The sequence below is a fragment of the Trichosurus vulpecula genome, chromosome 9, assembly GCF_011100635.1.
Source record: "Trichosurus vulpecula isolate mTriVul1 chromosome 9, mTriVul1.pri, whole genome shotgun sequence".
NCBI lineage: Eukaryota > Metazoa > Chordata > Mammalia > Diprotodontia > Phalangeridae > Trichosurus > Trichosurus vulpecula.
In genome coordinates this window covers 123,950,236-123,962,307 of record NC_050581.1, presented here as the reverse complement: position 1 = coordinate 123,962,307, position 12,072 = coordinate 123,950,236, and the positions used below count along the sequence as shown (strand labels likewise).

At 41.3% G+C, this 12,072-nt stretch overlaps 1 protein-coding gene across 1 annotated transcript in view; it reads left to right on the top strand.

Annotated features, from left to right (window-relative positions):
• The window catches only part of LOC118830987 (store-operated calcium entry regulator STIMATE), a 76,127-nt gene that overhangs the window by 22,880 nt on the left and 41,175 nt on the right, over positions 1–12,072 (top strand). The window contains exon 2 of the mRNA XM_036738127.1: positions 10,928–10,976. Within this exon, the coding sequence (XP_036594022.1) occupies positions 10,928–10,976 (49 nt within the window). The remainder of the gene's footprint in view (positions 1–10,927; positions 10,977–12,072) is intronic.

Here is a 12,072-nt window from a genome sequence, read left to right as displayed (position 1 = left end):
AACGGCTTCCTTCTTCACCTTGGTGCCCTCTTGGGGGAAAGGAAACTAGATGATTTCTAAGATTTCTTGTAGCTTTAAATCTTTGATCCTTTGAGATTTAGTGCTCTTTCTGTTGGAAAAGCCAGGTTTTCATGCTAGTAGAGAAGGCACTTCTCTGTCATAGAGCTAGAAGGGATTTTAGGGATCATCTAGTCCAACTCCCTCATTTTATTGGCAGGTGGAGTAAGCCTGAGGCCCAATGCCCCACCCCCGCAAATTTTAGTTAGGCAGCTAGGTGGCTCAGTAGATAGAAGGCTTGGCCTGGAGTCAAGAAGATCTGGGTTCGAATGTGGCTTCAGACACTTAACTGGCTGTGTAACCTTGGGCAGGTCACTTAGCCCTGTTTGCCTTGATCTGCTGGAGAAGGAAATGGCAAAGCACTCCAATATTTTTGCCAAGAAAACCCCACACCATGGATAGTACTAGTGTGTTATGGTCCATGGGGTCATGAAGAGTTGGACATGACTGAACAATCCAACAACAGCAACAAGAAGTTTTAGTTAGAGCCAGGACTGGAAAAATAGCTAGCACTTTAAAGTTTGCAGAGTGCTTTACAAATAGGATTTCACTTTATTCCCCAACAACCCTACGTGGTAGGTACTATTATTATCCCTACTTTACAGATGAGGAAATTAAGGCACACAAGAGGTGGCTTGCTCAACCAGGGTCATAGCCAGTTAAAAGAGTCTGAGGCCAGATAGGAACCTAGGTCTTTGTGACTCCAGGTCCAGAGTTCTGTGCACTGCCACCTACCTCACTACCTTGCCAAACCCTGTGCCTACCATCTGTCTTCTTGGCTTCTCTTACAGCTATTCCTTCATTCTTCTCTGGTTGACTTTCTTTGATACTTTCCATAGCATGTATTCCAAACCTTGTCTTTTCTCCTCAAGTCCTTCATAAAACTTCCTTCTTCAGCCCCCTCAGAAGAGGACTTCCCCTCTACTTTACTGAAAAAGTTAAAACCATCTTGCATACAACCTCTCTTCACCACATTCCACACAGCAAGGTCATTTATCTCTTCACAGGCCTGTCATAGCAGTGAACTGCTGTCTTCCCTGAGCCTAATCACAGAATGTCAAAGTGGTATGGAATGAGGTTCCTATCCCAGCTCTTTTCTCCACTGGGGTGACTTGGAGCAAGTTGTTTCTCCTTTCTGGACCTCACTTTCTTCATTAACAAAATCAGGGAGAGCATAATCCTCTGTCGGGGGGAAAAGGGCACTTGAAGAAAGAACTCTCCTGATTCTCAGGATTGCCTAAGAGGAAAAGGCTTTAAAAAAGGGAAGCTGAAAAGCAGTTGTGAGACAGAAGTTTACAGGAGACAATCCAAGAGAGGATTCAGTAGTAAAGACCATGGTCTCAGATGTCTATGCTCAAGTGCCCAAAGTTTAAGACAACAAACAAGAGAAACTAGAGATTCTAACACAGGGAGACAAATTTAACCTCCTAAGTATCACTGACACTTGGTGGGATAAAACCATGACTAGAGCATGGCTCTGGAAGGGTATAACATATACAAAAGAAACAAGATAAAGGGGCTGGGGTGCAATGGGGTGGATGGCATTGGTATTATGTATCATTATGTGTTATATATGTATTGGTATTATTAGCATAGTATATTAAGAAAGTTTACTCATCAGGAAATCCAGAAACCCAAGGGGAGAATATTTGGGTGAAAGTTAATAGAAGTAAAAACAAAAGTGATTGCTGTTATTGGAGACAGACTACCTGGGTGGAAGGAAGAAATAGGTGAAGAGTTTAGGAAATAGGTCACCAACCTGACACAGAGGCCTACTTTACTAGTGATGAATCCTTCTTGTTCCGTCTTCTGATGAAGCTGTTTTTTTCCTGCCAAAAGCAGAGGAGGTAATAAAGCATTAATTTTTTAGCAGATGTTTTGACAAATTGAAAGGGAGCTTCTGGAAAAGCTTATTAGGTGTTTCTTGAAGTTCCAACATCAGTGCAAAGTACATCATGTGGGAGTATTACTGTGTTCAGCCTGACACAGAATTAAGTGCTTGAATTGCCTGCCACATAATTATAATAGCTCACATTTCTTTAGAAATTTGGGTTTACAGAGAATTTACCTCATGACAGTCCTGTGAAGTAGACATCTACAACTACTCATTTAATCTCCTTGGCTGAGTGAGACTGGAAGCAAATGCTGGTCTGCCAGCTGTGGAGGGAAGTTGTTTTAGTTGGGCAAATGAGTACCAAACTAATACAGCATTCATTTGGCTAGCATAGGATTAGCCAGAACTGCAGCTTTTTACAGAACTAACAAGCGTTGCCAGGTGCACTCCTTGTGCATTTGTGGTATTTCTCATCATCTATAGCCCCCTTTGCATGAATAGCATGATATTGATCCTTTACTGAAAAGGTGGAAGAGGATGTAGCTCCTCTCTCTTGTTTCTCCTAAATCACTGGGGAAAGTGGCCTTTGAATTGAGGATGGAGAGTGGGGGTGGGAGGTAGGGAACGGCGTGGGGGGCAGGTCTTAGCTTCCTGACAAGCCTCCCAGCTTTGGTTGGGCACCTTTGGCAAATGTCAAAAGCTTCCTGAGAGGTTCTGGGTCAGGTGGATGGCAGAACGTTTTGGAGCCTGCAGCAATACCTTCAGTTCGGGTCAGTAGCCTTCAGGTTGAGCAGGTAGATTTGCCCTATATTTGAAAGGAAGGCTTGCTGAATGATTAGACTGACTTTAGCTACATTATTTACCCAGTGAAACTATTGCCTACGAACTGAGAGAGGTAGAGGTCAGATTAGAATCCTCCAATATCAGAGCTGGAAGGACCCAAAGGATCATTTAGATCAAGAGTTCTTAACCGTTTTTGTGACATGGAACCCCTAGGCAGTCTGATGAAGTCTTGGGACCCCCTCTCAGAATAATGGTTTGTTTTGTTTTGTTTTTTTAAATCACGGTTGAAGAAAATGCTAAATTTCAGTTAGAGGTTAGTGAAAATAAAGATGTAATTTTTTTTTCCCCATCCTAAGTCCATGAACAGCTGTAGAGGGGGGAGCATTAATTTTTTAGCAGCTGTTTTGCCAGATCAAAAGGTAGCTACTAGAGAAGCTTGTTTGTTAGATGTTTCTTAAAAATCCTGGTAACTTGTGACCCCAAACAAAACAACATAGCGCATATGTAGTCCATCTGTCCCCAGACCTTTGTCCAAGCATAAGTGCCTTACTGAAAATTAGGAAGTAGCTTTGTGAAGCAGCCCCTAGTTTCTTGGGAACTCTTGCAGGAAGGACAGTTGGTGGACATCATGGCAAACTAGTTCAAAGGAAAGTTAGGTAGGATCTCATACACTAAAAATACTACAGGAGGAAGTCAGCTCAGGAAGGATGGGAGATGCTCAGAATGAAATCCTGAAAATACAGAGGGCAACAATTGCAGGGAGTAAGAAACAAAGGGGAATGATTTGCCTGAGGAGACATCTTCTGATGGGGATGTACAGGGAACTCACTAACAAACTTAGATTTTAAAAAATGTAGAGATCTAAGCAATTCTAGATAAAAGAGGAGAAGTAGAAGAGCATGGCACAGTTCTAGAAACAGTGTCACGGATGTTAATGTTCCAAATGAGACTAGTGAGAAGCTAAGGCCAACAAAAAGGGTTTTTAAGCAGTATTGGGGGTGAGGTAAAAGTGAGGGCTTTCTCCATGACCAAATCAGTGATATCTGATGAAACAAATAGAGACAGAAAGAAAGAGCTACCCTATTCTGATTTTGCTTCTTTTTTCTCTGCAAAGGAGAATGACCTTTGCTCTGCTGACAGAACGACTTAGATTTAAGTTAGGGTGGTCATCTAGTCATAAAATAAGAGAATTTTAGAGTTGGAAGAGATCGTAAGGAGATAGATTGTTTTCTATATTTGAAAACTTTTTGAAAGGGTAGCTTCTTCCCATTGATGCAGTGCTGGTAGCTCATAAGTATTATTCATAATAAATCTTAGAAAAACCTGAATTCAGATCCTTCCTTCAGTATTTAGTTGCTGTGTGACCATGAGCAAGTCACCTAACCTTTCAGATCCTATCTCATATGAAGAGGGTGGCTCTTTTCCTTGCCAAGACAAACCCTTCTATAGGCTCCCTTGATCCACTTCCATCCCATCTCCACCAGATCGCCCCTCTCTCCTCACTACTTTCTCAGTAATCTTCATTCTCTTCCTGTCACTGGCTACTTCCCTGCTGCCTACAAGCATGCTCATGACTCCCTTATCCTTAAGAAACCCTCATTTGATCCAAATCTCCACTAGCTGTCTGTCAGCCTAAGAATGCTGTCCAGAAACTGTGTTTCCTCTTCCTCTTCTCCCTTTCTTGATTCTCTGTAATCTTTGACTCTTTTGCTCACTGTTCTCCTACATGTCTGACTGCTTCTCAACCTCCTTTGCTGGATCTTCTTCCTCAAGACCACGAACCACAGTATCTTCTCCCCCAAGGGCCCTTTCTTCAAACTTTTTGCCATCTTGCTTGATCATTTCATCAGCTCCCATGGATTTAATTATCATCTCTATGTAAATGATTCTGAGATCCATTTATCCAGCCCTGATCTCTTTCCTATTGAACATTTCAAATTGAATGTCCAGTAAACACCCTCAGCATGTCCAAAACCAAACTCATTCTCTTTTCCTCTCCTCTTCCTAACTTCTCTGTTATTAACATCTTCCCAGTGACCCAGGTTTGCAACCTAGGTATTATTCTCTACTCCTCACTTAAGCTTGCGCTGCATATCCATTCTTTTGTCAAGTCTTGTTATTTCTACATCTCCTTCCCTCCCTCTCACATAGCCACTACCCTAGTGGAGGCCCTAATCATCTCTCACCTTATCTATTGCAGTAGTCTGCTGGTTAGTCTTCCTGCCTCAAGTCTCCTTCCTACTCCAGTCCATCCTCCTTCACTCAGCTAACTTAATCTCCTGAAAGCACATGACCATGCCACTCCTGCTCAGTAAACTTTAGCTCCATGATCAAATATACAAAATCCTCTCTTTGGCTCTTAAAGCCTTTCACAACCTGGCCCCATCCTACCACTCCAGTCTTTATTTCTATCCATGAACTCTAAATCCAATGACCATGGCTTTTCTTCTGTTTCTGGAGCATGGTACTTCGTCACTGGACTCTGTCTCTTCCCTTGGCTGTCTCCCATTCCTGGAATGCTTTCCTTCCCCTCCTGGCTTACCTTGCTTCCTTCAAGACTTAGCTCAAATCCCACTTCTTAAGAGAACCTTTCTTGTTGTCCCTCTCAGTGCCTTCCCTCTCAACTTACTTTCCATCTGCAATATGTACAGCTTGTATGAACGTAATTTTTGCATGGGGTCTCCACCTTTAGAATGTGAGCTTCTTGATGGCGGGGGACTGTGTTTTGTCCTTTCTTTGTATCCCTGGTCCTTAGCACAGTATCTACTTTTATTAATGCACTGGCAGTTAAGAGGTCGTTTTAGGATTACGCTTTTTTCCTTTATTTCACCATCAAAAAATTGTCGCAACCCAGCAGGTTAGTTCTTTGTTGAGAAGTAGCTAGCATTGGCTCTGGAAGCTGCTTTCTTCCAACCATGTTCCTCTCTTCCTTCTGCACCATGATTAGCAGCTCATGAATCTGCCAGAAGTTGTGTTCCTTTCTTTTTTTTTCAACACTTACTGTAATGTTTATAGCTTTATCCTTAGACTCTTTTAGTTATAAGTCAGCATTTCTTCCTAGCCTTCATTTTCTTTTTCATGTCAAGTATTAAAGATTTCTACCTATTTTCTCAAATTTGCTTATTCTTTAGGAGTTAACCAAAATAGATGAGAATGCTGAATATTCTTAAACTTAAAAAGTCCTTAATATCTTGTTCATTGTATTTGGGGGTTTTCAGTTTTCTCATGGAGAAAAAAAAAATTAAATATAGTCGTAATTTAACTTTATATATTGTCTATGTGCTACTTCTACAACATAGTCCTGGATAGTAAAATTTGGTCTGTGTTGTCTTAATTTCTCCTGCATGGGGAAGGAGAGATCATCAAGAAAATCTTTAACCATCATGTGGAAAACCTTGAAAATCCATCCTTGGGGCAGCTAGGTGGTGTAGTAAATAGAGCACCTGCCCTGGAGTCAGGAGGACCTGAGTTCAAATCCAGCCTCAGACACTTGACACTTATTAGCTGCGTGACCTTGGGAAAGTCACTTAACTCCAATTGCCTTGCCCCCCCCCCCCAAAGTATATATACCCATTTAAAAAAAAAAAGAAACTCCATCCTTGGCTCTAAAGGTTCAGTTATTATCTTTTATTCACTGCTCAATCCATTTCATTATCTGATCTAAATTATTCTCTAGTTCTTCTGGCACGTTGCTGGGCAGCCAGTGTACTATTCCATGGCTGCTTCATAAAGAATTTGGAAAATTTCACTCAGTATTGTCTTGCAGTTTCTTTACACTGTATCCCCCCTTTTCAAGTCTTAGATAGGATATAGAATTATCAGTTTGAAGCACAAAACTATATGAAACCATCCTTCAGGGAAGAAGTCACAGCCGTGGTAATCACAGTAACTTAACCTTCTTTCATTTTATTTTCTAACTCATCAACTACTCTGTCTCCATCCAAAATGGGGCTTTCATATTCTTCATCAAAGCCATCATAGAACTGCCCACATTAATGTATGTCAATCCTGTTCTTGATGCAAGTTCTTCACCTAGTGTGGTCTTTCTGACCCCTGGTGGACCTGTGAGCAGGATGTTGGGCAGCCTTATGGTTGAGGTGGCGCTGGCTCTTCCCCGGTTGCCTGCTCGCCACGAGGGAGTGGCAGGCAAAGCAGAACTTGTGTTTCTTAGTTGTTACAGATAGGAGCGCACATCTTCTATAGACTTTTGTTGGTATCTTTTTCCCACTACTTTATTTGTGTGTGGGGAAGCAGCACTCATGATATTTACATTAATGGAATCTAATGAAGAAATATTTTGCCTGGTGGCTGGCAAAGTGAGTACAACAACTACAAAAACCCTCTATTTTCTTTTCTGTAGTCTGATCTGCCACAGTAAAGGCCTAATGCTCTGACTTCCCCTTGCAAGGACCCATTGATGGCTCCTTGTGAGCTGCGTTTAGATTTTTTGCTGTTGAGTTGTATGTTTCTGCCACCTCTTCTGGGCTAATACAGAGATACTTGTCTTTGGAAGACATTCAGAAGTTAGAAGTTGGTCTTCTGTGCGGTATAAAATAATGTCAGAAGAACTAGATTTGAACCTAAACTCTAGCGCTTGGTGGCTTTTTGCCCCTAGGCAAATCACTCTGAATGGTTCCCCATCTGTAAAATAGGAATAAAACTGTTTAGATCACCTAATTTACAAGGTTGTTATCCTTAAAGCACTATATAAGTGTGAGCTATTATTTGCTCTACTAGCCTTAGGTTTTATTTAGCTTTTATTACATTGTATGCCTTGCCTTAAGGAAAAGGGAGGTATTGGTTTCCCATATTATGGAAAGTTCTTCAGTTGAAGTGTTATTCTGATGCTTCATCATGGAAGGGTGACATCTCTCTCAAGATTATATTAGCTAGATGTAAGTTCTGGAAGGTCCCACAAACTGGAAAGCCTCCAGGTTTGAGTTCAGCAACAGACTATAATGTCTATGCCTAAGGATCAACCTAGTTAAGTTTAGAGAGGCTCACTACAAGGTTGGCCAAAGGATGATTAATTTTTTTACCACAGCAACTCTTTAAGTACTATTTGAGTTATAGGGGGTTTGCATTCTATAGTGATCGAGGGGACACTGCATTGCAAAATCGCACATTCTTTTTGAGTTAAATTTTTTTTTTCAATTTTCTTTTTTTTACATTCGTTTTTTGATTTAGAGTTCTGTATTCTTTGTAAAAATTTATTTTAAAGTTTGTTTCAACCAGCCAAGATCCACCTTCTCACTCCACCCCCTTGCCAATTGAGAACACAAGGAAAACAAAACCCATTACATGTATAGCCATGCAAACCAAACTTCCACATTTACCATGTGCAAAAAAAAATTCATTCTGCATTCTGAATCTTTCACTTCTATCAAGATGTGGGTAGCACATTTCATCATTGGTCCTTTGGAGTCTTAGTTGGTCATTATGCTAATAAGAGTTTAGCATGATAGTATTCCATCACATTTACAAACCATAACTTGTTCATCTGTTCTCCAATTTATGGGCACCCCCCCCCTCAAATTCTCATCCTTTGCCCCCTCTAAAAGAGCTATAAATATTTTTTTACATCCTTAGCATTTATTATGCTAACTCCCTCCCTTAAACTACCGACATTAGAATTCCCCTTCCTCCCTTTTTTTCTTTACCATCTATTTCTCTGTTGAGTAAACTGTATTTTTATACCAGAGGGAGAGAGAGAGTAAGAGAGGGAGAGCGTGTTTGTGAGTGTGTGTGTGTGTGCACGCGCGTGCCTGCCTGCCTGCTATTTTGCAGCTGCTGCTGTGAGGGAGCAGAGAACTTGGAATACGGTATTCCAGATGGCAAAAGAGATGAGTTTATAGCCAAGAAAAACTTACCCAGCAAAACTGAGAATAATGCTACAGGGGAAAAAGTCCTTTTGACCAGTTCAGGAGAGAGTGAGGTTCATGTGCCAGCCACTCCTCTTTACTCCCCGCCCTTGTTGGTGGAGATGTCTTGTGCACCCTCATTATGTGAGATAATTTCCCCTAATCTTCCTCTCCCTTCCCCTACAACTCCCCCTGCCCCTTTTCTCTCTTTCCATTATTTTCTTAATATCATCAAGCCACAGCAGAACCACTCCTAGGCCATGTCCAATTAGATACTCTCTGTAAACCCTGATGATGATAGGGATCAGAGGGGACATGTGTCTCATCTATATTTATCCTTGTTTGATCCTTTATCATTGTCCATTCATGTTTACCTTTTTATGTCTCTCTTCACTCCTGTGTTTGAACTTCAGTTTCTGGACAGCTCTGGTCTTTTCATCAGGAATACTTAGAAGTTCTAGATTTTATTACAGATCCACTTTTCCCATCTCTAGCATTATTAACTCAGTTTTTGCTAGGTAAGTTATTCTTAACTGTTAAGTCTGTATGCTTTGCCTTCTGAAAAATTGGATTCCAAGTTCTTCAGTCCTTTATATTGATGGCTGCTAAATTGTGGGTAATCTTGACTGTGGTTCCTTAAATTTTTTTTTCTTTGACCTGGAATGTTCCTTGGAGTTTCCTTTTGGGGGTTTCTTCCAGGAAGTGACTGATGGGTTCTGTTTCCACTTTGCCCTCTGGTTCTAAGAGATCTGAGCAGTTTTCTTTTGAGATTTCTTAAAATATGATGTCTAGGATCTTTTTTTTTTTTTGGTCAGGGCATTCAGATTGTCCAGTGATTCTAAAATTTTTTTCTCATTGACTTGTTTTCTATGTCATTTGTTTTTGCTATGAGATACTTTACATTTTCTTCTATTTTTTTCTCCGCCTTTTGACTTTGTTTTAACGTTTCTTGTTACCTCATTGGAGTCATTAGCCCATTCTAATGCTCAGAGAGTTTGTTGCTTAGACAAGATTTTGAACCTCTTATGTCAAGCTGTTAAATCCCTGTCTGATTCTTTCTTCCATAGCTCTCATTTCTTTTTCAGTTTTTTCCTCATATTCTCATTCCAGTTGTAAAACCATTTAAAAAATTTTTTTCAACTCTTTGCTTCATCTCTTCCAGAAGTCCTACTCAAGTGTGTGCCCAAGCTATGTTTTTGTCTGAGGCATTGCTTGTAGATGTTTTGTCATTATTTTATTCTTCTTTTGTATCTTGATAATCCCAGTCACCATAATAATCCATTATGGCAGAGTTCCCACACACACACACTCTTTCAGCCAACTTCCTGACTTCAGATTTAACGTTAGGGTTGGGCCTCCATACTGCTAGAGGAAAGTCTGGGCTAATTCTGTTGTTGCTTTTTGGGGAGTATTGAGTGCTGTGTTATTCTAGCATCTCAGAGACAAAGTTGGGATTTTTTCAGCATCTTTCAGTGTTCCCAGGGTGGTCTGATCCACTGCTGCCTCCCCTGTCTGAGCTCTGCAAGTTTCAGGCCTGGGTTTAGATCTGTTCAATAGTAGACTGCTTCAGTCTACTATTGAACAGATAACCCTGTATGCTAACTGGAAAGCTCTCTTGGTTCAGAGTGGCAAAATTGTAGGCCCCCCCCCCCCTTGGTCTGGGATTTCTGCCTTGATTATTGCTCTGCAGGCTGACCTGGATGCTTTAAATGAGACCCTGCTCAGCACCTGGAATGTGAGCCACCCTGCTGCAGGTGCTGGCTTCTAAACTTCCTCTTTTCTCAGTGTCCCACCCAGGTCCTTCCCACTTGAGAATGCCACTCCTCTGTGCAGGTCCCCTTCTCAATCCGACTTGGCATTGTGACCTGGAGCTGTAGGAAGCAAAGCTACCAGTAGGCACCTTTCCCTATGGCATGATGGAGCATCTCTAGATCAGCGTTAGTCTGGAGGTGTCCCAGTACTAGTCTGGTATCTTTTCTTGCCCTGTTGCATAACCTCTCCCTGGGCACCAGAGTGCTCCAAATACAATCTGCTTTTGTCCAGTCCTTTTTGCCAGTGACCACAGACCTCCCTGTCTTTCTCCTTATGCTGAACTGGCCTAGACAAATTTTCTAAATCTGTTGAAGGAAGCTTACTGTATTGCTTCCTGCTACTCTGCCATCTTGGCTCTGCCTCAAAATTGCACATTCTTAAAGTATTGTCAGAAGTTATAGCTCCATTAGAGTAGTAGACATACAGAGCATGTATACTTTTTGTTGGATATTTCTTATCTTGACACTTGTTCACTATAAAGACTTTAATTCAGTCTTGTGAATACACTTAGTGTGCTAATCACCCATCTTTATCTTGTTTCTTGGGGAATCCACAGTGACCGTCTTTACCTTTCTTTCAGTCAAACGCTTCAGAGAACCAAAGCATGAACGGCGTCCATGGAGGATATGGTAAGTTTTAAGTATTAATGGCTTTAGAATGCTTTTATGTGTGTGAGCTGCTCATTTTGTGAAGAAAGAAGAGTTACCACTAACATGGAACATAAAATACCTGGAAGCCTTTTATAGAGTCAGACATCAGGGGAATATGAAAGATAAAAGAGAGCCTTTTTCTTGGCATTTTAAAAAAATCTCTTTTCTTATTGCACCATCCCTCTGCTTTCCAGTTTTTGAAGACAAGATAATAGAAATTCATTGATTTCCTCCTGCAGGCTCTTCTTTTGATGACTTCTCAGAGTTTGATAGGCTAATGAGTTAGAATCCACTTATGATACAGTCTGTGAACTTGAATATGTAATAGTTGTAATTTAGAGATCAAGTCTGTCATTCCAAATTTATATTAATACCACGCTTTGGCTCTTGGTCCTTTTAGTCTTCAATGTTATCTAAGTCAGAGGCTGGCCAATAATGCTGCAGCATTTTTTCTTGGGGGTGCAGTGGTTGTGCTTCTGAAAGAAAGCTGCCCAGAGCCACTTAAAAGGAAAGCGGCAATTCTTCTGGAGATGACCTTTGAAATCACTTCTGCCCTGCCACCAATAAAGCAGCCAGTCTCCACACGGGTAAAATTCTCTGACAGAATCCCTGCAAGACATTCCTTTGTCAAGTTCTTTAGAGAATTAGCACCATGTACTTCACCAATGTTCATTTCTTTGCTATTCCCTGTGAATTCTCTGTTAGAATATCTTATATACTGTCTTGGCCATTTTTATTACTAAAAATCACCTCTCAGGAAACATGGCAGCAAAGAGGCCCAGTAGCGACTGAGACTGTGGGTACGCCAAGAAAGACAGTCTCTTTCTCTCACATGTGTCACAACTTTAACATTCTGTGCTCCAGTCTTCACTTCTCATCCATCTCCTTTGTCAGTGTAAGATGTGGCACAGCTGGAGGCCATTGGAAACCACAGCAGTGGGCACACAAGCTTGGGAGGTAAAGGGGCAGTCACAGACACCAGCAGGGTCCAGCCTATAGTCAGAGATCTGTGGGAAAAAACTGAGATCCTCCACTGTGCCTTTTAGCCTCACCTGTGTTGTGCACAGAGCAACAC